We start from the raw sequence: 24,755 nt of genomic DNA, 5'->3' as shown, positions 1-24,755 counted from the left end.
TATAATTTCCATCAACTTTGTTATCAAGGTTTAGTGATCCATGCAATCGAAGTTCCATAACACCAAATTTATCGAATCTTCCATGACAACATTTTATTACATCTCTTTCAACCGGGAATACATCTTTTCTCTTTATTTCTGTTAGTAAGTTATTAGATCACGCAACGAGAGACGTAGAGATAGTATCGTGTCCAGTTACAACAATCTTAAATTAGATGATTTCGTTTAATCTATCTCTGTCATCTCACAAGCAAAGGTCTACATCTCCAACACATAAAAATGAAAGAATAATTCCCAAAAGAAACTGGATAAATTTTTCAGTATGCCAAAAAACACGGCCCATTATATCAAGTGTTATAATTCAAATGGTTAGATTTTTTTTTTCCTAACTGAATGCATAGATTGTTAGAAGGAGTTCTATTATGCATATACCTACAATATACCACCTAATTATCTTATTCCCTCTGTGAGGGAGAAAGAAAATTAAGGAACCCGCAAATATTGGCAAAACTACAACTAGTGTTAACCAAGGAAAATATTCATGGTAAAAACAAGATAAACTTGGACCAGAAAAATCCGTGCTCAAAATAAATAGTTTTTGAGCACGGGTTTTTGTCAATAAAGGTAAAAAAATCAAACGTATTCAAGTAGGGTTTTTTTTTTGCAACGTATTAATAAGCCATACTCAATACTTCTATTATGACACTTAGTGTATCATACCGTTCTAAAAAATATCTCAAAAAATTGATGTGTTTCATAAAAATAAAATTGTTGACTTGCCCAAGTGATCAAGTTGAGTCAATTTGAAGTTTGGTTGCACACCAAGTAAACTCATGGTCCACCCCACCATGTGGTCCAACTATTGATAAGAGAGTAATTTGGTAGATTGACTGAAAGTCAAAAGAACATTTGTACATAAGTATTTGGAAGTAGTTTATACTTCTCAACTGTCTATCTCTGTCCATGTTTGAAGGGTTGTGTTTAGTTTTTGAATTTTTTTTTTATTTTTTGGTTCAACAAATACAACCTATATTTTCCAAAAATGAAAAGTCTTTGCCATTCTGATATGGCAAACTAAGATTAATTTTTGCTACAAGCGATACTGAAGAGGAAAAAACGAGAAATGGGCTTAGAATTTTTAAAAAAAAAAAACACGACTAAATTTAATTTGCATAGAAATTTACGAGAAAACTCGACGATATATGTAAATTGGGTAGACAAAGGGGTGAGATATGTTAAATTCTAGACTAAACTAAGCCTTCATACTATATGCTATTTTTAGGAGAAAAACAAAGTTTGAGATGAGCTATGCCCATGTAACCCAAAGCATGAATCCGTCTTCGTGGGGAATCAAACATAATATCTCGCGTACAAAGACAAATATTTTAATCATTTGAGCAACAAGTTTCGTACTGTAAAATGAATTATAAATATATACACAGTGGACCAAAATAGCAGAACTTTCTAGGAAATTCCCCAAACGATGCTATCACTGCAATGTATTCACCTACCATGTGCTCCAATTACCTAACAGAGATTGTAGGTGAGTATTTTGTTGCCCATGCTTGCCTGGGAAGGTAATTTGTGTGGATAATACTATATAGTATGTGGATAAGACCTTTGATTTTTTCAATATAAATAAGAGAAGTCAAGTGAATGAGGAATCCAGTTTTTCGCCGGATCCTCTTTGTGAGGATCTCGGAGATTCGTAAATCGTGTTTGTTTATTATACATTGTGCGGTTAGAAATCATTTTAAATATTTTTGTTTAAAATTAAACACAAACAGTACTTGACAAAAACTGACCGCAAGATGTATGATGAACGGACATGAGAATACTCAGGAACCTCACCAAAAGTATCCGGAGAGAGGATCCTGTTGGGTGAATGAGTAGATTTTTTCTCAGCCACCAGACATGTTCTGGGAACCCAACCAACCATTCATGTTGGTCCTTGGATATAAATTGCTTGACCAAGGGAGTGAGTCGGTGGCCTCTCTTTTCACAACAATAAAACTTAAGCGTAAGTATCGGTATCGGTAGAAATATTGATATGCAAATTTGTATAAATATTAATGAATGTATCGATATTGGCTACTTGCGATGGAAATGATAAAATTTGTTTAAAAACGTGAAAATTTAAAATGAAACTTTAAAGAATATTATATGGCAGTTTTTCTATATTAAAAACAATGTGTCGAAAATATCAACGAAAACTATTAATTTTAACTGAAATTTAAAATATTGGGTGAAGTTTAGACTTCACACCACTTATCCATTTTTTTTTTCAATATTTACAAATAAATCGACCGCATCGAAAAAATTTCAAAAAGTAATCGAAGATATATTGACCTCATTCCCTCTTTTTCATCTCTTTGTACATTGCCGATAACATGTAAGAATCTCACGTCATATGGGGATTAAAATTTCGACCTGTAATTTCATCAGCATCTGTTCCCATGAACTACGGTTTTAGCTGAGTTTGTGTGTTAGCCCATGAAAGTTGCTTGCTCAATACAAGGGATCCACCTCATAATATTCTAAACCAACTCTAACCTACGAGGGAAATTTTGACCTCGGTTGTAAGGGGCGAAGATACTGTCATGACCAACTGCCATAATTCACGCCGGCCTCATCGAAATCTCTTCACGCAACACAATGGAATAACAAAAAATTGACTCATTCAACAGTCAGCAGCAGCACATGGCAACAGACAAGCAGAATGTGAGTCAAAGCACATAACAAAAGAGTGTTTTGCTTAAGTTGCGGGATGCCCTGAACAAACCAAACTCCACGTCAAATTTACAAGTCATCAACCAAGTAAACCATACTTTCTAGATTTTATGAGCACCCGAACAAGTTCACATTAGTGCACCTAAATGAAACAGCTGCGAAAAGAAACGAAAAGACAAAACAACGATGAACTAGAAAGGTAAATCTGCGCAGTAATCGTATGTAGACAATCGAAAATCGAAGAGAAATCAGATGAGGAAATGTAATTTACTCTAAGAAATAACAATTCCCATCACAGAAAATCCTGGGAAATGTCAGTTGTACTCTCATGCATTTGGGACTAAGCTACATCAACAAGTGGTGGGTACATTTGAAAGCTTCCGCTCATGGAAAAATCCTCACTCGAAAATTGATACGCCATCTACAAGGGAAGAAGCCTAAGAAAAAGGAAATGTACATAATCTCCCGATAATTTGCAGGACGCCATCCCTGTTCTTCCCAGTTGCTCTACGAGAATGACCTAGAATCTTTCGGAAAAAAGGTGTATTTGTATCGCTGCCACACCATAGCCATCAATTTTCCAATAGACTACTACCTGGTCATATTCACAAGAGTTTAATCAACAGTTTGCCTGTCCAACCGATTGAATAGGCACCTTCGTCTTCAAGACTTAGCCATTTTCCCTCTTGCAGTTTCCGGGCAATAGGTATTTGTACTTCCCAGCATTCTTCAACAAATATGCAGGGAGATGAACTGCTGAATGAGATCTAGGAATAGGTCCCATCTTTCCAATAATCTCCTTAAATGTGTACTCCTCAGGAAGCATGTCGAATAGATCAGCCCCTTTACATATTACATCTTGGATCCTTTGAGGGTTCAGATAATGAGAGAACCTCACCCGATCATTGTGGCTGTAAGCTTTCATCTTGAATATGAACTCACTGATACGGCGGAAACAAAAGCTGCAATGCCAACCTGCATCTGGCAAAAGGTAGTCGCTCTGTCTGAAATGTGCATAGGTAGTATTACCAGTCTGGTACCTGTGAACGGATGCTCTCCAGCTCTTGTCATCTACATAATATTCAAAAGAGTACAAGTAATTCCTCAGCCCAAGATGAACAACAGGCGGGGTGTCATCACACCACCTCAAGAGATCAATTGTGTGGGCACTAGGAATCTCATCAACATCGGACATGATCAGCAGGTCATCATCTTCTATACCGGCAACTCTAAGAATCTGGTCAAGTGCCACTCTTTGATACGCCTCCTCATAAAATGGGTTTTCACCTCTCTGAAATCTTCCTCCTGTCGTAACATAAGTAAGCCGGTTTTCAACAAACTTAAACTTGGGCCGGTTTTTTCCAAAAATCAATGGCTTTGGCAAGCCAGTAAACGTTGAGTTTGATTCGAGGAGAACAAACTGTGTCACGAAAGGATACAATTCATTCCATCGGATTGTAAGCATGTCGACTTCATTGCTGAAAAGAACTGCATCATAGACTCGTCTAGGTGATTCACGAATCTTCCATCCGTGAAGCCTGCAAAGAGTTTCCATTGACACATTCTGATTATAGTAGTGTGGAATATCAATGAAGGGCTTCGGAGGTTTTTCCCAAAGAGGTCTTAGGAAATACGAGATCTTCTGCCCATGTAAATATATCCCAAATACGCCTAATGGAACAACCGCAAACAGGAAAATGTAAATCTTCAAATCCAAGCCCCGCAAAATGCATCGCAGTCTAGACATGCTCAACGCTGCTTGTGATCCCTGCTGTGCACGAAACCGAAAACTTTCTAAGATACCCGGACTCCATATACAAAAAAAATCTAGTAACACTGTGGATGCAGTAAAGCAATTCTAAAAGCAACCATAAACATTAAGTGAATATCTAAAACATCTTAAGTAATCCCATTACACAATTAAACAATCGCCATAACCGCAACTGGAAATTAAATGCCTCAAACACAAATTCCACATCTTTAATTTCAACGCCGCAAAACAATTATAAACTAAATGAATACATTAATCAAAATATTCATAGTTTTATTACTAATTGAAAATTAAAAGTTACAAATACAACCCCAGTAACATGAAATCGAAAACCCACCACAGCCATTACCAAATACAATAAAAAATCCAAACTTTAACTTCAAACAGAGAGAATGGCGAATTTATAGATACCTTCAAACAGAGAAAATGGCGAATTTATAGATACCCAAAATTCAATTCTAGATAAAAAAAATGAAAAATAAATAAATACCTGGCCACAAACGTCGTCGCAGACATCGTCAGTCTTCTTCGAACTGTAATACCCATCAGCCATGGTGAAAATCGAAGGCAAAAAGGAAATGCCCAATAAGCCCCACGCTCCAGTGGCTTCGCCGTCTCTCTCACAAACTCTGCAGCATCAGATCCTCGCGACCCAAATCGAACCCAGACGGCCAAATTTTTTTGGGGAAAATTCGGCAACAGGGAAAGAGAAGGCGACGATATTTAATAGAGCCCCTCTCTCCCTCCTCTCGTTCTCTCTCTTTCTCTCTCTCCTTCTCTCTCTCCTCTCTGTACCCTCTCTCTCTCTCTCTCTCTCTCTCTCTCGTCCTCTGAAAATCTGTAACGCCAATTATAGCCGTTCGGTGGTTTTTTTGCTCTATCGATTCGCCAGATACACCCTCCCTCCTATTCCAAAAAACTGGTAGTGACAGAGATAGAGAACTAAATAAAAATATATAAAATCTCCCCTTCTTAATTTAACCAGAAATTTTTTTTAAAAAATGTAATTTCCGCAAATAATGGGTTGGGGTAGGTTGTTGCGGCCCACAGGGTATGCCATCCCGCGGTCTTTGAATGGGAAAGGGTCATCTCCGAATTCCTTTTCTAATCCATCAAGTTTGGGAATTTAGACTAGGGGAAATTTGATATAAGTCCAATTTTTTTAGTTAATAGTATGAATAATCCAATTTATTAAAATAAGTCCAATTCCTTAAATTTAATTATTTTATTATCAATAATTATCTCTTCAATGAAAAAATTTATTGTAAAAATCAAATTTCTTCCTAATTATCTCTTTGATTATTATTTTTTATTTATTTTTTTGTTATTTCTTGTTCTTCCTCTTGCTTTATTCTATTTATAGATTTTATTTTAATGTTTATAATCAACCTATATTACAGGTTAATTGTATTTATCTACCTATATGACATATTTTTTTCATAGTCAACCTGTCACAGATTAATGTGTCTTGCTTGTAGGTATATTATGTTTTTTCTACCTTTTAGTTAGGTTTCATATCTTACTTATAGGTATAATATACATTCATAAATTTGCTACTTGAGTTAGGATAGAATGTTTTGCAGATGGATTTATTTTAGTATATTAGTATTTTTGTTATAAGATATTAATTAGATATTTTGGAGTTGGAAAATGCATAATATTAAAAGATTTTAATTGATTTTTAATATTTTTAGAAAACATTAAATGAGTATAAAAGAAATAAATACATATAATTAGATAACTGGACTCATTCCTAAAAACACTCTGTGATTTTAGACCTGGATCTAAAAGCCCCTTCCGACTATTGAAATTTGATAAAATGGCTAAAGTTATTATAACTTTTAAAATTGGCCCTCATTTGTAGCCGTTAGATCAAAATTCAATGGTTCGGATCCCCGGACTTTATGGGCTAGGAGGAAGGGATTCAGAAATGATCCCATTCCTTTTGAATGTGGTAACTTAGGTCATGGTTATGCATTGTAGATTTCGAGTTCGTTTAGAATTAGTTTTTTAAATGATTGAAAACGTTTTTAGTAAAAATATTTTTAAATTTAATTTTTAATAAAAATTCAAGTGATTTTGAAAAAAATACTTTAAGTGCTTCCTGCATATCTGGTGCTTCTTCTAAAAGACACGTACAATGCTTTTAAACCCCATAATCAATTTCATCAAAAGCGTTTTCAGTCATTTGAAAGCACTTCCAAACTAGCCCTTAAACTTGAATGCAAAAAGAAAATCACACTTATAAATTCAATCTATTTTGTTTAAATTTATTTCTCATAAAAAAATTAAGTAGTTTTTGATATAAAAAAAATATCTATTTTAAATTACGGAGAGTAATTCAAACTCTATTATATGAGGGAGTATATTCACTCTAACCAATATGACTATGTTTACGTCTTTAAAAATCAACTTTTGTAATTATTTAAAAATTAATGTTAAACTATAAGATGACAAATAATTCATATAGAGTTCCACTTTTGCGAGAGTCTCTTTAGCATTTATCACTAGGTATGTGATTTATACAAAATTGTATTTTTAAACCGAGAAATACATCGATGATTTGTAATAAAACTTATGCTTAATAGTAATATTAATATCGTACAAAGTCGACGGATGAGGTCCATTCCTTATAAATTTAAAAATTTTGGAATAAATATGTTCGCTCGTAGATAATCGTCAAACACAATAATAACTAAAAATCGACTAAAAAAAACGTGAATTCATCATAGATAATGAATGTTTATCCATTCTACTTTAAAATTCAATGATAGTCATAGATATTAATTTAAACTTGAACCATCCAAAATTTGTGATGACGAATGTAGATAACTTCATGCTCACTATTGAAAAATAAAATGAAATTAACAAAAGAAAAGCTTCGTGGGGATTCATGTATGTTACGAGGATCATAGAAAAACAGAAATATTCTCATCATTTTCTTCACGTAAATAAGCAACGTCACTACGTATTGTAAGTCTTGTAAATAGGCATTTTTTTTTGAGATAATTATTAGTGTGCTCTGAGCACGGGGCAACACATTGTATGTTAGTATAAAAGTAGAGGAATTTTTTTATCCCAACTCTCTCTAATTATTTAATGACATATGATGTATTGTCTCGTGTTTTAAACACAATAAAAGATCTCTTTCTACCACTTGGTACACACAAAGAAGTTTTGGACCAATATTTTTGATAGCTAAGTTCACAATCAGAGATATTTTATTTGAGTTCACAATCAGAGATATTTTATTTGATAGCGAAACACAAGTTACGTAGTATATTATTCTATTGTAAAAGGTTGATCATATAATTGACATGTCACACTTTTAAAACATATTATATAATTTAAGTGAAATAATAACGTCACATTTCCAATACGAGTAGAACAAAAAAAATGAAAATAGTTGGTCAGTTTTTTATTTTATTTTTAATATTGTGTTATGTGTGCGTTGGCTTGATTGGGTGATGTAGAATACGAATCCATGCTTTACTTTGAACACAACTTGGCGCTGCAAATTCAACAGCAGCTCCTGCTTTTACTTATTACAGATGGACGCATGTCTAATTTGTGTTTACAATTTTAATTATTTGGATACGTGTCTATTTGTGATTGGGTAGAAGTTGGAGATGATGCTAAATTTGTAGTAGCCAAGTAGTGTTCCTTTACTTGTTAAGTATTTTTTAAGTAATAACACTTACATTTGCGAATTTAACAAGTTAAATCAAGGTAGATATTCTAAAGTTGTAGTTTTCAGTGGTACACAAATATTTCATGCTTACATCGTGCGAATCTATTGACTATTGAAAGTGACGATGAGGTGGATTGTATATGTTAAGAGATTTTTGTGCAGTTGTAAATTAGGTTAGTTCGTTAAAGCAGTGTACTTGCCAATTTTACATTTTAAGTTGAAATTTATTGAGATCGTAATCACAATGGTAGAGGGTTAATCAAAATCTAATTTAATAAATAAATAACATTATCGTAACATGCGTTAGAGTTATGTACACTTGCAATATAATTATGCCACTACAGCGAATTAGCCACAACTTGCAATGATAATCTGTCATATTGAACTAACCAGAGACAACTAAATTTACACAAGGGTTTCTAGTGTGGGTAGTAAAATGAAAATTTTAACATGTTTCAAGTTTTAACTAAATAATAGTCTCTTGCCACAAGCTCACGCGTGCGACAATTTATTATTTTATATCTCCTTCGTAAATAACATCGAATTAATACCACGTTGTCCAAAAAAATAAACAAATACAAATTAGCATATTAAGTTGCAAATAATAGACGTGAACGATCGATGAAAGGAGAAATCAACTTGATAGTTTTTTGTTTATGGCAAAAATGTATCCATCAACTTAGAACTTATTTGGAAGTGCTTTTAAAATGATTGAAAGTACTTTTAGGGAAAATGTTTATGAGTTTCGAAAGCACTTAAAGTGTTTTATTAAAATTTATTTGCATTTTTACTGAAGAATGATTTAAAAAATATTTTCATAAAAGGGGCTTTCAACGATTTTAAATAAAGTTCCAAACGAGTCTTTGGTAACATTGAATTTGGCATTTGGGTTCCTATTTATATTTTAGGGCAAAAAAGAGGAAAAAAATTAAGAAGGGGAAATTACATGAGCAAATAGAAACATGTGTCTTGGTGGGAATTGGATATCCCGCGGTCTTTTGAATGAGATAACTTAGGTAATGGCTATGCATCATAGATTTAGATTGCATTTAGAAAAGTTTATGAAATGATTGAAAATGTTTTGGTAAAATTAATTTTTAGTAAAAATTCAAGTGAATTCTCGAAAAAATACTTTAAGTACTTCATGCATATCTGGTGCTTTTAGAACCCAAGATTAATTTCATCAAAAGCGCTTTCACTTACTTAAAAGTACTTCCAAACCAGCCATTAAACTTGAATGCAAAAAGAAAATCACACTTATAAATTTAATCTATTTTGTTTATTTTTAATAAAAAAAATTATCTATTTTAAATCACGAAGAGTAATTCAAACTCGGGTATATGAGAAAATACATTCACTGTAACTAATATGACTATGTTTACGTCTTAAAAGTCAACTGTTGTAATTATTTAAAAATTAATATTAAACTGTAAAATAACAAATAATTTATAAAAAAATTCATTTTTACGAGAATCTCCTTAGCGTTTATCTTATTAAAGGTATGCTCCATAATATTATCCTTTGTTATTGAACGGCGGATGATTGCGGAAAATATTACAAGGAGCCATCGTTTTGTTAATGTTAACACGACGTATTTCCAAATTTGGCCTCGACGTCTTAGTGACTTCAATCGCTGTTGCTGGTTGGTGGTTTTTATGGGTTTCCACGCGGAGGGGAGGGTAGAATGGTGATTTGATGTTGTCTTATCATCGTAGGTGGTTTTTTCGGCGGTGTTAGCCCGCACGCCATTTTGACTTAAGTCAATACGTCCGTTAATTTGTCCTTTCTATTTCCTATTTTTTTCCTCAAAAATAAAAAAAATAAACTTTTTAAACCCAAAAACTAAAATTCGAAAAGCCAAAATACTTTTTTATTCATAATATTTTTTTCTAGTAAAGGAAAATCATTGTTTTATATTTTCCGAAATCACTAGGTATGTGATTTATATGAAATGGTCTTTTTAAATCTAGAAATACATCGATGACTTATAATAAAATTTATGTTTAATAGTAATATTAATATCGTACAGAGTCGACGAATGAGGTGCATTCCTTAAAAATTTAAAAATTCGTAGGAATAAATATATTCGCTCGTAGATAATTGTCAAACACAATAATAACTAAGAATCAACTAAAAAATACGTCGATTTATTGATCATTATAGATAATGAATCTTCGTCCATTCTACTTTAAAATTCAATGATAGATATTAATTTAAACTTGAACCATCCATAATTTGTGATGACGAATGAAGATAACTACATGCTCACCATTGAAAATGAAAATGAAATTAACAAAAGAAAAGCTTCGTGGGGATTCATGTATGTTACGAGGATCGTAGAACTATAGAAATATTCTCATCATTTTCTTCACGTAAATATGCTATGTCACTACGTATTGTAAGTTTTGTAAATAGGCATTTTCTTGAGATAATTGTTAGTGTGCTCAAAACACGAGGTAACACATTGTATGTCAGTATAAAAGTGAAGGAATTTTTTTTTCCAATTCTCTCCAATTGTTTAATGACATATGATGTATTACCTCATATTCTAAACATACTAAAACATCTCTTCATTTTCTACCACTTTGGTACACACAAATTTGTGAAGTTTTGGACCAATATTTTTGATAGCTAAGTTCAAATGCGATGGAATCCCACTCCTCCTTGGCTTTTTGTTTATATATTGCCATAAGTTCACAATCAAAGAAATTTTATTTGATAGCGAAACACAAGTTACGTATTCTATTGTAAAAGATTGACGATATGATTGATATGTCACACTTTTAAAACATATTATATAATTTAAGTGGAATAATAACGTCACGTTTCCAATAGAACAAAAAAATGAAAACAGTTGGTCAGTTTTTTATTTTATTTTTAATATTGTGTTATGTGTGCATTGGCTTGATTGGGTGATTGAGAATACGAACCCATGCTTTACCTTGAACACTTGGTTGCTGCAAATTCAGCAGCAACTCATGTTTTTTCTCATTTCAGATTGACACATGTCTAATTTGGGTTTACGATTTTAATTATTTGGATACTTGTCCGTTTGTGATTGGGTAGAAGTAGGAGATAATGCTAAATTTGCAGCAGCCAAGTAGTGTTCCTTTACTTGTTAAGTATTTTTGATAAGTAATAACACGTACATTTGCTAATTTAACAAGTTAAATCAAGGTAAATATTCTAAAGTTGTAGTTTTCAATGGTACACAAATATTTCATGCTTACGTCATGCGAATCTATTGACCCTTCAAAGAAAGTGATGATGAGGTGGATTGTATATGTTAAGAGAAGAGATTTTTGTGCAGTTGTAAATCAGTTCGTTAAAGCACTGTACTTGCGTTAGAGTTATGTACACTTACAATATAATTATGCCACTACAGCGAATTAGCCACAACTCGCAATGATAATCTATCGTATTGAACTAATCGGAGACAACTACATTTACAAGGGTTTCTAGTGTGGTAGTAAAATGATAATTTTAACATGTTTCAGATTTTAACTAAATAATTGTCTCTTGCCCATGTGTGTGACAATTTATTCTTTTATATCTCATTCGTAAATAACATTGAATTAATACCAGTCCAAAAAAATAAACAAATACAAATTAGCATATTAAGTTGCAAATAATAGACGTGAACAATCGATGAAAGGAGAAATCAACTTTATTGTTTTTTTTTATGGCAAAAATGTATCTATCAATTTAGAACTCGTTTGGAAGTGTTTTTAAAATAATTGAAAGTATTTTTAGAAAAAATGTTTATGGGTTCCAAAAACACTTAAAGTGCTTTCTCAAAATTCATTTGCATTTTTACTGAAAATTGATTTTAAAAATATTTTCATGAAAAAGGCTTTCAACAATTATAAATAAAGTTCCAAACGAGTCCTTAATAACATTAAATTTGGCATTTTGGTTAATATATATTTTAGGGCAAAAAAAGGAAAAAAATAAGAAAGGGAAATTACACGAGCAAATAGAAACATGTGTCTTAGTGGGAATTGGATCTGCTCTGGACTTTAGTGTCCGGATTCTAGAGATCAACATATATGGGCCGCACAAATAAATCTAATGGTCTCTATTAACCCATTTTGTTGGTATACCACACACGAACTAACAACTCTAATTTCTTTTTACACACTAATCAATGACCCACATGTCTTGATTCTTAAGGCTCTGAACACTAAAGTCTAGGGATGGACAACGGTTATGATGGGCGGGTAACCGCGGTTATTTACCAATAACCGTTAATGCTCATACCTGCATAACTGTTTACCCGTTGAGTAATTGACTAAACGGTTATACCCATACTCATACCTATAATTGTTTATAAACGGTTAACCATACCAATTTATCTGTAACCGTTTAATACTCGTTTACCCATTTACCCTTTTTAACCCGTTTATCTTTTTTTTTTTTTACCAATATCCCTTTTTCACCTGTTTACATGTTTTTTAACAACTTGAAAAAAAAATTGTCATTTTTTTTTTCTGACAATTAAACACAGTTATAAGTACATTCATCATATATTTTCGTATTTTAATTTTTTAAGTTCTTATATCATTCAAATAATTGAAATAATAATTTACGGACAATATTTTTAAATGTTACCAATGAAGGTAATATAATATTTGCTAAATATTATTGGGTTACAAAAACTGTTTAGAAGACAATATTATTTAACCCATAATGTAAAGTATTAACATAATATATATATAATGAGCTTCATTATTTTATAATTAGCTATATAAACCATGCATTATTGTCAATAACATTGATTTAAGTTTTATCGTACATGGTTTGTGTTAATTTTACATATATAAAATAAATGGATAAAGGATTACCCGTTTATAACCACAGTTAATACCCATAATCATTTATTTAAATTTTTACGAAATAAACGGTTATACCCATAATCATTTATTTATTTAAACGATTATCTATAATTGTAATCATGAAGTTTAAATGAGATATTTTGCTAATTGTACTAAAGTCCATAGCGGATTCCATTTGGTATCGATGGAATTGACAGCGCATTTGAGTGGGACTGGGATTGTGACTCTGGGGTTTATAGTACGCAGCTTCGTAGAAAGTTCTACACAAATATCTGGAAATATCGAAATTTGTTGCCTTTTCCAAGCCAAAATCCTGCGCATATTCTCTGTTAGATGGCAAACGGGACCTGTTAGATCTTTTGATGATAGAGATGCTTTTAACTATTAATTAAATAGATTAATACTATTTAGCTTACTTCCCTAATTGGTAAAATTCTGCGTGATTTGGAAAATTGCATCCTCAAATGGTAATTAACTTGTTTACCACTATTTGAACAAGTGGATGTGCTAAACTTTTACTCGTCCTTCAATAAAAAGTTAAGTAAATACTATGTTTGGCAAATTGAGATTCGATGACCGAGAGATTCGGATCATTAATTTCAATCTTGAATAATTCATTAACTCATTTTACTGGTCCACCTCATCCAAATTAAATGTTCGGATCTTTCTCTCTCTTCAACCGTTCAAGTCTCCAAATCCTTCAGTTTTAGATAAAGAAATCCATAGAGGATCTCGATTCCTTATTTACACTTTTGATTATACCCACTTTTATGCTTACTTTGCACGATACAACCTTTGTTATGGAAAAAACTATGTTTCTAAATTCTAATAGATAACTTTGCAGTTTTTTATTCCAAAACTAGAAGTTTAAAGTGTACATTGTTGGAGTCTTTAACTTAAACCTCGTTCAAGGCTAACCTTAGACGCTGGCGTGCAAACTGATCTTAACCGCAACAGATTCTTGTGAAAACGAGGATAGTGGTACATCAACACTCAAATTTAACATAAGTATGTATGCACGACTAATTGTAACATTCTTCTAAATTTGATTAACTTGGAAATATTTATACTTACAACCTAAAAGGTATACTGAGTCTTGACTGTCACACCCCGACCCAGGTTCCACCACATCATTGGCTCGATTTCACCATAGCACGATATTATCCGTTTTGGGCCCCGACCACGCCCTCACCATATTATCTGCTTTGGACTCCGACCACGCCCTCATAGTTTTTTTTTCTAGGAACTCAGACGAGAACTTCCCAGTGGGTCATCCATCTTGGGATTGCTCTTGCGCGAACTCGCTTAACTTCGAAGTTCTGATGGAACCCGAAGCCAATGAGCTCTCAAAAGGCCTCGTGCTAATTGGAGGTGGGTATGTACATGTAAGGCATAGATGATCCACTCCCATGGGCGATGTGAGATCTAACATTGACAATTTCTTGCAATATCCATTGGCTTGACAATAAACAAAACTAAAATAACAGGTATTGGGGTAAACCTAATAATGAGTCGGGTCGTTATCATGTCACACGTTAAGAACTCGTTAATGAGTCGGATTGTTATCGGGTCACCCGATAAGATATCTTTGCCAAATGTAGACATTAGACAACAATTTCTTGCATGCCTATTAACCCGACACGACTCGTCAATAAGTCAAGTTGTTAACGAGTCACCAATTAAAAATTTGTTAAGATAATAAATTTAACACGACACGACCTATTACGATATATATGTGATAAACACGACAAACACGATTCGTATGCCCAACCTAATGTCGACCACCCACTCATAGCAATGTTAGGCTTTGCTTTTGAAATGTTGATGAAATTCTTACTACTTTTGGGGTGTGAATGCCAAGTGGAAATTTCACAACCCACATATCCAGAAAGGCTTCATCAGAGTTTTAGGCATCCCACCCAAAGACTTTCAAATTTAGATCTTTCACTAGGAGATAACCTTTCATTACCTGCCATATTGGAAGGGCTTGTTTGGATCCACCTCCAACTTTTACAGTTTTTCCAAATCTCTTTAATTTTAAACAAATTAATTAACTGGTAATTGCATTTGTTAATTGATGATAATTAAGCAAATTGCATGCAGCAACAGAACATATGCATATAGAGCACATCGTCCATGGCGCGGGGATTCATGTCCTAAACTTTTGACCCTTATGGCATTTTTAGCGTAAATTCATAACATTAAAGACTCTACCTAATTAAATAATAACTTTAACATAAAGGTATCAAACATGTTATTAGTTTTTTTTTTTTTTTGGTTTAACCTGAGACAAGAATTCTGGTTTGCTACATACTAATTAGAGGTGGGTATATGCTCCATTGACTAGAGAGCTCGAGGCGTGCTTATGTGACCTCTTTATAAGTGATAATGAATCTTTCACATTTTTTTACTTAAATCATCCTACAACTAATGCTTTAATACCCAACTTAGTTACAAGTTCATGCTACAAGGCTTAGCCGAACTTGTTATTACGTTAGAAGTGTCTAGATCGAGGAAAAAAAAAGATGAATTGGTGAAGGAGAGAAGCTTCTCTATCCAATTTTCGAATTACATTGTTCCTTCCTCGAAGAATTTTCTTGCATAAACAATCACGTGAGAAGATAGATAGATATAAAAAAACACTACACATTGTGATATGAAAATATTTTCTTTTGTGAAGGCTATAATCGATGGAAATTCTTTTGAAGTTCACTATCAATCTTTAAGTATGAGCAACATCCCTCAAGCTCGATTGGGGGCTGGGGTGGGGGCTGATGCAATCTCCCTCAAACAACGTTGTCCGACATGCAAACCTTAAAATTAAAATTTCACTTGGCAAAACCCACCATTAAAATCTTCTGCCTTGAGAGTGAAGCATTGTACAAGCCCAAACCCAGTATTGGGCTGGGCTAACTATTTTCTTCATGGGCTTAGATTTTTTATATATCCAAATATTCACTTTCCAAACCATACAACTAGGTACGGGGGCTTGAAGGCCCAACAACCCGAAGACCCAAAACCCTTCTGAAAACGTAAATTGCCACCTGTAATTAATTCGTCTTATCGATTAAGAGGAAAACTAATGATAAATGTTTGAAAATTTTGAGTTTTAACGGTAATGATAAAATAAAAAGTAAAGTAAATAATATTAACAATAACTTTTTAATATAAAAATATAAATTTTCATTAAAATAAATAGTATCGAAATTTTTTCGTTAAAATTTCGTCAGAGGGAGAGAGGAGAGGAGTGTTAGCAAAGCTGTGTGCTGCGAGTTGTGATCGGGATTTTATAAATAAACAAAAAAAAAAAAAAAAAAAAAATCGATCGCTGTCGAAGTCGAAGGTCTCTGAGATTTGATCGATTGAGTACTCCATCTCTGATTCGACAGCTTCATCGATCATCTTCCCGCTTTCTCGAGCAGGCAAGTTTCAATCTTTTTTGCTTCCAATTTAGGGCTTTTCCAATTGAAATTTCGGGTGAAATTTGACTGAATTTTGTTTGGGTGTTTGGCTTCAGGATTTCTCGAGTCGAATTGCGACCGGGGAAATCAGAGAAAAATGGATTTGGTCTCTGGTTACAAGGTCACTTCACCTCTCTCTCTCTCTCTCTCTCTCTCTCTCTCTCTCGCTCTTTGAACTCAATTGGTATGTGATGGCTCCTCGTGCAGGGAGTTGTGGGGCTTGTTTTCGGCAACGAGAAATCGGGTTCTTCGAATGAAGATAGGTACTTTTCTTCTTCTACATTCGTCATATTCCATCACCCATTGTTGCCCATTGCAAATTCCCTGTTTCCCACTTTCAATTTATGCTTATGATTGTTTCGTATGTGACCAATCTACTCTGCCATTGTTTTCGATATATATAGCTATGTCGAACGTTTGCTCGACTGTATAAGCAATGGTAAACTGGCAGAGGACAGGAGGACCGCTATGATCGAGCTTCAGTCTGTTGTGGCAGAAAGCTGTGCTGCCCAACTAGCATTTGGAGCAATGGGTGGGTGATTGCTTCCCTCTTGTTTGCCACTTTGGTTTTGTTTTCTAGTTTTATGCTTGTCATATGTGATATTTTTTCGTTCTTTTCTTCTGCAGGATTTCCTGTTATGATGGGCATATTAAAGGAAGAACGGGATGATGTTGAAATGGTTGCTATGATTTCTTTTTCTTTTTCCTTTTCCTATGATCTCATTGTTTTGTTTATGAGTTATCAACTTATCATGATGGAAAGTCGGTTATGGTGATTATCGAAACTGTTTTGGTGCCACTAGAAATTTGTTAACTTGGGATGTGAGCTGTGTTGTTTCCGATATAGATATTACGCTTTCAGTGCTTTCTTTGGCATTCTTTGGTTTCCCCTGTACCAGTATTTTTGTGAATCGTACATCAAATGTGATGCTTTATTTCAATTCATATTCATGGATAAAGACTTGCTTATTTATTCCACAAATGCAGGTCCGAGGTGCCCTAGAAACTCTTGTTAGTGCCTTGACTCCTATTGACCATGCAAAAGGCCCAAAGAATGAGATTCAACCAGCTATAATGAATACTGATTTGCTTTCCAGGGAAGCAGACAGCATTTCGCTTCTTCTAAGTTTGTTGGTGAGAGTTTTTTTAGTAATATTTAGAAAATACTGATGTTAATTTTATTTTAAGCTGCTTGATTTATGCAATATTTTTAGTGGTTCATGCATATAGTTTCACAACATAAATATATATATATTTTTTAAACTTTGTTGTTTTTGCAGTCAGAGGAGGATTTCTATGTACGATATTACACTCTTCAACTCTTGACAGCTCTTCTCACAAATTCTCGAAATAGGTATTAGTTTTGAGCTATTTTTTCTTTCTCTTTTGTCTAAAACTTTTGGATTATTTTAGAAAGAATTTCTTCTGAGTTCTTTCTTCAGGTTACAGGAAGCCATTCTGACCATACCTCGTGGTATAACTCGTTTAATGGATATGCTTATGGATCGTGAGGTACAATTTGTTGAATAATGTTTTATCATTTTCGCATTTAACTCTATTGTCTCACTGGTCAGTCTTACGAAACTATGGTATCTTCCCTCTAGGTTATACGAAATGAGGCCTTATTACTTCTTACTTACTTGACTCGCGAAGCTGAGGTGAGGTTTTCCATCCTTTGTCTTACCTCTTTATTTAATTATTTGGCGAACCTGTCATGAAAAGTGTATTTTTACTTTTTGAGAACAAATACTAAAACTTTTGATGCTGTAAACTACTAAATTACAAACCAGTGACAAGTTTACCACTCCAAAAGTCCAACTGAACGCTTAAACATAAAAGCTATCAATCACTAAACCATCACAGCTGAAAGTGTGTTTTGACTTTTGTATTAACTTGTAGATTCTTATGATTTCAGGAAATTCAAAAAATTGTGGTCTTTGAAGGTGCTTTTGAAAAGATTTTCAGCATCATCAAAGAGGAAGGTGGTTCAGATGGTGGTGTTGTTGTGCAGGTGATTCTTTGTTATAACTCTGTTGATAATCGATAGTTTATACATCTTGGTTAAGCTTCATTGCTGGTAAACCACCTGTCAGGCATCATTGTATGGATCAATTTTCTGAAAATAACATAATCTAAAAGCCTTCTTCTCATAGGTAAATTTCAGCTTTATAATTATACCAATATATGCACCAACGATTATAGGAATCGAAAGTTTTACCATTATTTCACTTTAAAGTATGCAAACATTTGTTTCTTACACAAAAGTGGTAAAAACACTTAATTTTGGTCATGTTCCACTGCCTTGATTAAGGGGGGAGATTGCTATTTGGCATACTTTGTGTTGGAAGATAAAATGCCTTTATTTTGTAAATCAATTTCTAATACCACTAAAAGCATTTGAGAAATCAATTGCTTTTGAAAATGTTTCTAATGTAATACACTTCTGCAGGACTGTATTGAATTGTTGAACAATCTTATTCGGAACACTGCATCTAATCAGGTTTTGTTTTATTTGTAGCTTTTATCCTTGTAAGTGTTGTCATTTATATATTTTGTTTCTTCTTTCTTCTAATTGAAAGGCTTGTTGTATAGATACTACTGAGGGAGACAATGGGATTTGATCCCTTAATGTCAATTTTGAAGCTACGAGGGAGTACTTACAGTTTCACTCAACAAAAGGTTAGATACTCGAAATTCATAATTTTGTACTGTTTACTTATATTTGTTATGGCACAAACCTTACTGGTCATTTGTTGTTGACTTCAAAATAAATGCCATGCCAGTAGACAATTAATCTACTCAGTGCATTGGAAACTCTTAATTTGCTAATAATGGGAGGGTCGGAGGCTGATCCTGGGAAAGATGCAAATAAGCTAACAAATAGAACCACCCTCGTTCAGGTATTTTCAACTTTTATAGTACCCTCTCACTAGAATATAAATTTGGTGATATCTGATGTTTCTAATATTTTATTTCCTGGGTGTAGAAAAAAGTCTTGGACCATCTTCTAATGCTGGGTGTGGAAAGCCAGTGGGCTCCTGTTGCTGTCCGTTGTTCAGTAAGATATTTCTTCACTTTCTTCTCTAACACTAACAGACACATACCAAACACTGTCCGATAGTATATTACTATATTGTATATGACCAATCAACGTCTGCAGGACATAAAGAGTACTTTACCTTTATATAATTATATCTTTGAGCTTATCCTTAGATAGCTTTTTGACTAATTACATGAACTCTGGGCCATTTTCCCTGAAACTTATGTCACATACTATGTGAGAAAATGAATACTGATTTATAAAGTAAGACACATTTGGGTTATTTGACTTATGAAGTTTATATAGTGCGTTCAATGCCTTGTAGTCATTGAGTCCATTTGGAATTATTAAATTATTCCCTTTGTCAGGTGCTAAGTTTATTCACTTTGTCAGGCACTGCAATGCATTGGTAATCTGATTGCTGGACATCCCAAGAATCTTGATGCGCTTGCAAGCAAATTTCTTGGAGAGGGGCCACAGGAACCTGCTTTGAACTCAATTCTTCGAATCATATTGCGGACATCCAGTATGCAAGAATTTGTTGCAGCAGATTATGTTTTTAAGAGATTTTGTGAGGTTGACATTGTGTATATGCTTCTTATATCATCCAGCATGCAAGAAATGCACATTACATCTTCTTGATTGTGTAGTTTCACTTCTAATCTTTTGTTGTAAATTTCTTCATCTCATTTAAATCAGAATAATGTCGATGGCCAAACTATGTTAGCTTCAACATTGATTCCGCAACCGCATTCCATGATTCATGCACCCGTTGAGGAGGATGTGAACATGTCTTTTGGAAGGTTTGTTTATAGTATGTGCAGTTTCACTGCATGTGTCTAAATTCTCTGTTTGTTATTTATTCAGGTTGAATTATCAAAACTTTGTTGCATCAGCGAAAGCTTGATCATCTTTTTATTTATTCATTTCGCAAGGTTGCAAAAGCTACTCACATTAAGTGATCTTGTAAGATTTTGATTCTTTTGCAGCATGCTATTACAAGGTCTTAACTTCAGTGAGAAAGATGGTGATCTTGAGGTAATGTAACAGTTCAGTAGCATTTGAGTTTTTGAAAGACTAAAATATCTCGGTTCCGTTACCTAATATATTGAGGTGCAGACATGCTGCAGAGCTGCTAGTGTTCTTTCTCATGTAATGAAGGACAATCTCCAGTGCAAGGAAAGGGTAATGCAGTTATATTCTTAATCTAATATCTGATTCACCTAATCTTTTTGTGTTGAAAGGTGATCGGTCTTAATATCTTCTATTCGTCTATAAAACTTGCAGGTGTTGCGTATTGAACTTGAGGCACCTACTCCATCTCTAGGTGCACCAGAGCCTCTAATGCACCGTGTGGTAAAATACTTAGCTGTTACCTCTTCCATGCAAAACAAAGATGGAAAGTCAAGCGGAAACTCATATGTTCAACCAGTTATCTTGAAATTGCTGGTCACTTGGCTAGCTGATTGCCCTGGCGCTGTGAATTGCTTCCTAGATTCACGTCCCCACATCACTTATCTGCTTGAGTTGGTCTCCAATTCAACTGCTACAGTGTACATAAAGGGGTTGGCAGCTGTTCTTCTGGGAGAGTGTGTGATCTACAACAATTCAGTTGAAAGTGAGAAGGACGCCTTTACTATAGTTGATTCCATAAGCCAGAAGGTTGGGCTCACGTCATATTTTCTGAAGTTCGATGAGATGCAGAAAAGCTTCCTTTTCACCTCTTCAAAATCGGCTCAGCCTCGCAAAGAATTAACCAGATCCGCTTCTGCTAGTATGGTAGATGTTGATGAGAGCGATCTCTCTGATCAGAAAACTGAGGATCATCCGGTTCTCTCCTCAATCTTTGATGCTCCATTTCTAAACCTAGTTAAGAGTTTGGAGGCGAACATCAGAGAAAAAATCGTTGAGGTGTACAGTCAACCGAAGAGCAAGGTGGCAGTGGTGCCAGCAGAACTGGAACAGAAAAGTGGGGAAAGTGATGGAGAGTATATAAAGCGGCTGAAAGCATTTGTGGATAAGCAATGCTCGGAGATACAGGTCTAAAATTTTAATGTAGAGCAATTGGTTTTTATATTTTCTTTGTTTCATTCACCCGCAAACAAATTGTTGCTGCAGTATGCATTTGATTATATTATTGAAATATGTTTTGTTTGATGTTTTCTTTTAGGACCTCCTCGGCCGCAATGCAAGTTTGGCTGAGGATGTGGCAACGATTGGTGGGGGAAGTTCCAGGTCTGAGCAGGGTACAGGCTCAGATAGAGTTCAGGTAGAGACGCTTAAACGAGATTTTCAAGAAGCATCTAAACGGTTGGAGTTGCTCAAGGCAGAGAAAGCCAAGCTTGAGTCCGAGGCATCCATGTATAAAAACATAGCCGGAAAGATGGAATCTGATCTAAAGAGCTTATCCGATGCTTACAACAGTCTTGAGCAGGCGAATTTCCATCTAGAGAAGGAGGTCAGAGCTAAGAATGGTGGAGGAGGGTCTTCGTCCATTCCCGATGTGGATGCAATTAGAGCCGAGGCAAGGGAAGAAGCTCAGAAGGAGAGCGAGGCAGAACTGAATGATCTGCTCGTGTGCCTCGGACAAGAACAGAGCAAGGTGGAAAAACTAAGTGCAAGGTTGTTGGAGTTAGGAGAGGACGTCGACAAGCTGCTTGAAGATATCGGAGATGACGTGGGGTTGCCCGGAGACGGCGAGGAGGATGAAGACTGATGACGATGGTGATGATGATGATGCATTTCCCTTTTTATGTTTTTATTTCATCACGTGATCTCATCATCCAGCATGTGATCTCCTCCTTGTGTACATTTCTGGTTGAATTTGTACAGTAGATAATTTCTTGTTATTGTTCCAAGATTGATTCAGCTTATTCCAGTTGGGGCATGTTTACTTGACACATACGGAACAATAAATTAATTGGAGAACTAAAAAAATAGGAGAAATAAAGAAAGGGAATTGTATCAACTAGTCCTCCTAATCGATCTGATTCTTGCTTTTGAGATATTTGATTACAAGTTTGAAGGAAAAAATTAAAAATATATGTATACAGATTGACTATTGTTTAATACCCTTCTATGGATGTTTTAGTGACTCTTGAGTTCCATTTAGTAGTTTCGAAACTATAGGTGCGAAAATTAGTCATTTAGATTTGAAAAGATATTTTTCAAATTCGTACAAATTCATGTATAATCAACTGGGAATTTAATTGACATTTTTAAACGTCCATGCAAATCTATGCGTATTAAAATTTTAAAAAAAATTGTGGGATTTCCTTAAGTTATCGGTTTGAAGATATTGAGTTTTCCTATATGTGTTCCAAATTGAAAACTTATGTTATCCCAAATGATTATAATTCCATCCCTTTTTCTTTTTAATAATAAAAATACAAAGAAAAAAAAACTCCCTTAAAAAAATTCAAATATAAATCATTTAAAATACTACGAATCTTCTCAAATAGATTCATTTAATCAAATATAAATTCTTTAAAATACTATTAAATCGACTCATTTAAAAGGTCTTTTAAAATATTTCGAAATTCAAATTTAAAATGTCTTTTAAAAGTTATAATAATTGTAGTCAACAACAACAACAACAACAAAGCCTTTTCCCACTAAGTGGGGTCGGCTATATGAATCCTAGAACGCCATTGCGCTCGGTTTTGTGTCATGTCCTCCGTTAGATCCAAGTACTCTAAATCTTTTCTTAGAGTCTCTTCCAAAGTTTTCCTAGGTCTTCCTCTACCCCTTTGGCCCTGAACCTCTGTCCCGTAGCCACATCTTCGAACCGGAGCGTCAGTCGGCCTTCTTTGCACATGTCCAAATCATCGGAGCCGATTTTCTCTCATCTTTCCTACAATTTCGGCTACTCCTACTTTACCTCGGATATCCTCATTCCCAATCTTATCCTTTCTCGTGTGCCCACACATCCCACGAAGCATCCTCATCTCCGCTACACCCATTTTGTGTACGTGTTGATGCTTCACCGCCCAACATTTTGTGCCATACAACATCGCTGGCCTTATTGCCGTCCTATAAAATTTTCCCTTGAGCTTCAGTGGCCTACGACGGTCATACAACACGCCGGATGCACTCTTACACTTCATCCATCCAGCTCGTATTCTATGGTTGAGATCTCCATCTAATTCTCCGTTCTCTTGCAAGATAGATCCTAGGTAGCGAAAACGGTCGCTTTTTGTGATCTTCGCTAGATTGCTCCGGTCATTAGTGTGGATAAGTATATAAATGGATAGAGATAGGAAAGCAAACACAAGATGTACGTGGTTCACCCAGATTGGCTACGTCCACGGAATAGAAGAGTTCTCATTAATTGTGAAGGGTTTACACAAGTACATAGGTTCAAGCTCTCCTTTAGTGAGTACAAGTGAATGATTTAGTACAAATGACATTAGGAAATATTGTGGGGGAATGATCTCGTAATCACGAAACTTCTAAGTATCGGAGTGTGGTGTCGTCTTGACTTGCCTTATCTGTCTCATAGGTAGATGTGGCATCTTCTCTGGAAGTACTCTTCCTCCATCCAGGGGTGGTATCTTTAACTGGTGGAGATGCACAAGGTAATGTATCAATTTCACTTGAAGCTTACTTGTAGTCTCAGGCTTGGTCAAGCGCGATACAAACCATGTAGTAGGAGTCCCCCAAGTCGCCGAGCTAGGGGGTCTGCTGAAAGAGGTGACAGACAAGGTAAGCAATCAGAGCTCCGACTGATTGTTCACCTTCTCCCCATCTTGCAGCAGCATGAAGGATAAAGAGAAGAAAAATGAGAAGAGATGATATGAGATACTTTTGCTTTTGAAGAAGTAACTTTCCACAGGCTTATTCTTGAACTGAGCTGGAGGGTTTTCTGGTTTCCTCCAGAGTATAAGGCCGACTGAAGAATTTGAGGGTCAAAACAAGTCCATCAAATCTAGAGTACGTTCCACCCTGCTGATATGGGATACTTTTGCTTTTGACAGAGTAATGGATGTATCGGCACGTGTGCTGTTACGCTTGTCTCCACATGCTTCCTTGTATCCTTCGCACTTGCCCTATCTGTTCCTCAAGCAGATGCGGAATCTTCCCTGGAAACATAAGATGTTGAAGATGAGTACTCGAGAGCAATGCCAGGTAAGTAATCAGGTAAGGGGTTCCAGGCAGTCAGTTCCTGGCTGGAAGCTTGATTCCAAGTGCTGACTGATTGCTCTCTTTCTCCTTGTCTTGCAGGTAA

General features: G+C 34.7%; 2 protein-coding genes across 5 annotated transcripts; one reads left to right on the top strand and one right to left on the bottom strand.

The window, feature by feature from the left end:
- Positions 1–2,983: 2,983 nt before the first annotated feature.
- LOC103404260 (uncharacterized) lies at positions 2,984–5,621 on the bottom strand. Of its 3 annotated transcripts, none has more exons than XM_008343156.4 (2): positions 4,992–5,621; positions 2,984–4,498 (listed from the first exon to the last, which is right to left on the bottom strand). In XM_008343156.4, exons 1-2 carry the CDS (start codon positions 5,052–5,054, stop codon positions 3,401–3,403), a joined length of 1,161 nt encoding a protein of 386 aa, XP_008341378.3. In that variant the 5' UTR covers positions 5,055–5,621; the 3' UTR covers positions 2,984–3,400. The 3 variants fall into 3 exon arrangements, with proteins under 3 accessions (XP_008341378.3, XP_017179833.3, XP_070672903.1); XM_017324344.3 differs by having other exon boundaries at positions 2,984–4,501; positions 4,992–5,459; XM_070816802.1 differs by having other exon boundaries at positions 2,984–4,878; positions 4,913–5,198.
- Positions 5,622–16,090: 10,469 nt separating this feature from the next.
- LOC103432024 (golgin candidate 6-like) lies at positions 16,091–22,496 on the top strand. 2 transcript variants are annotated; one of them, XM_008370192.4, is made up of 20 exons: positions 16,091–16,449; positions 16,545–16,609; positions 16,696–16,751; positions 16,893–17,020; positions 17,116–17,168; positions 17,476–17,622; positions 17,769–17,842; positions 17,931–18,000; positions 18,093–18,146; positions 18,404–18,499; positions 18,938–18,988; positions 19,081–19,167; positions 19,275–19,388; positions 19,475–19,546; positions 19,922–20,104; positions 20,228–20,331; positions 20,518–20,566; positions 20,648–20,713; positions 20,816–21,568; positions 21,699–22,496. In XM_008370192.4, the coding sequence occupies exons 2-20, from the start codon at positions 16,586–16,588 to the stop codon at positions 22,242–22,244; spliced, it is 2,727 nt and encodes a 908-aa protein (XP_008368414.3). In that variant the 5' UTR covers positions 16,091–16,449; positions 16,545–16,585; the 3' UTR covers positions 22,245–22,496. The 2 variants fall into 2 exon arrangements, with proteins under 2 accessions (XP_008368414.3, XP_028952879.2); XM_029097046.2 differs by lacking the exons at positions 16,091–16,449; positions 16,545–16,609; positions 16,696–16,751; positions 16,893–17,020; positions 17,116–17,168 and having other exon boundaries at positions 17,600–17,622; positions 17,938–18,000.
- Positions 22,497–24,755: the final 2,259 nt, after the last annotated feature.

This window comes from Malus domestica, chromosome 17 (assembly GCF_042453785.1).
Source record: "Malus domestica chromosome 17, GDT2T_hap1".
NCBI lineage: Eukaryota > Viridiplantae > Streptophyta > Magnoliopsida > Rosales > Rosaceae > Malus > Malus domestica.
The sequence above is the reverse complement of the archived record's forward strand: the minus strand, read 5'-3'. Positions and strand labels throughout refer to the sequence as shown.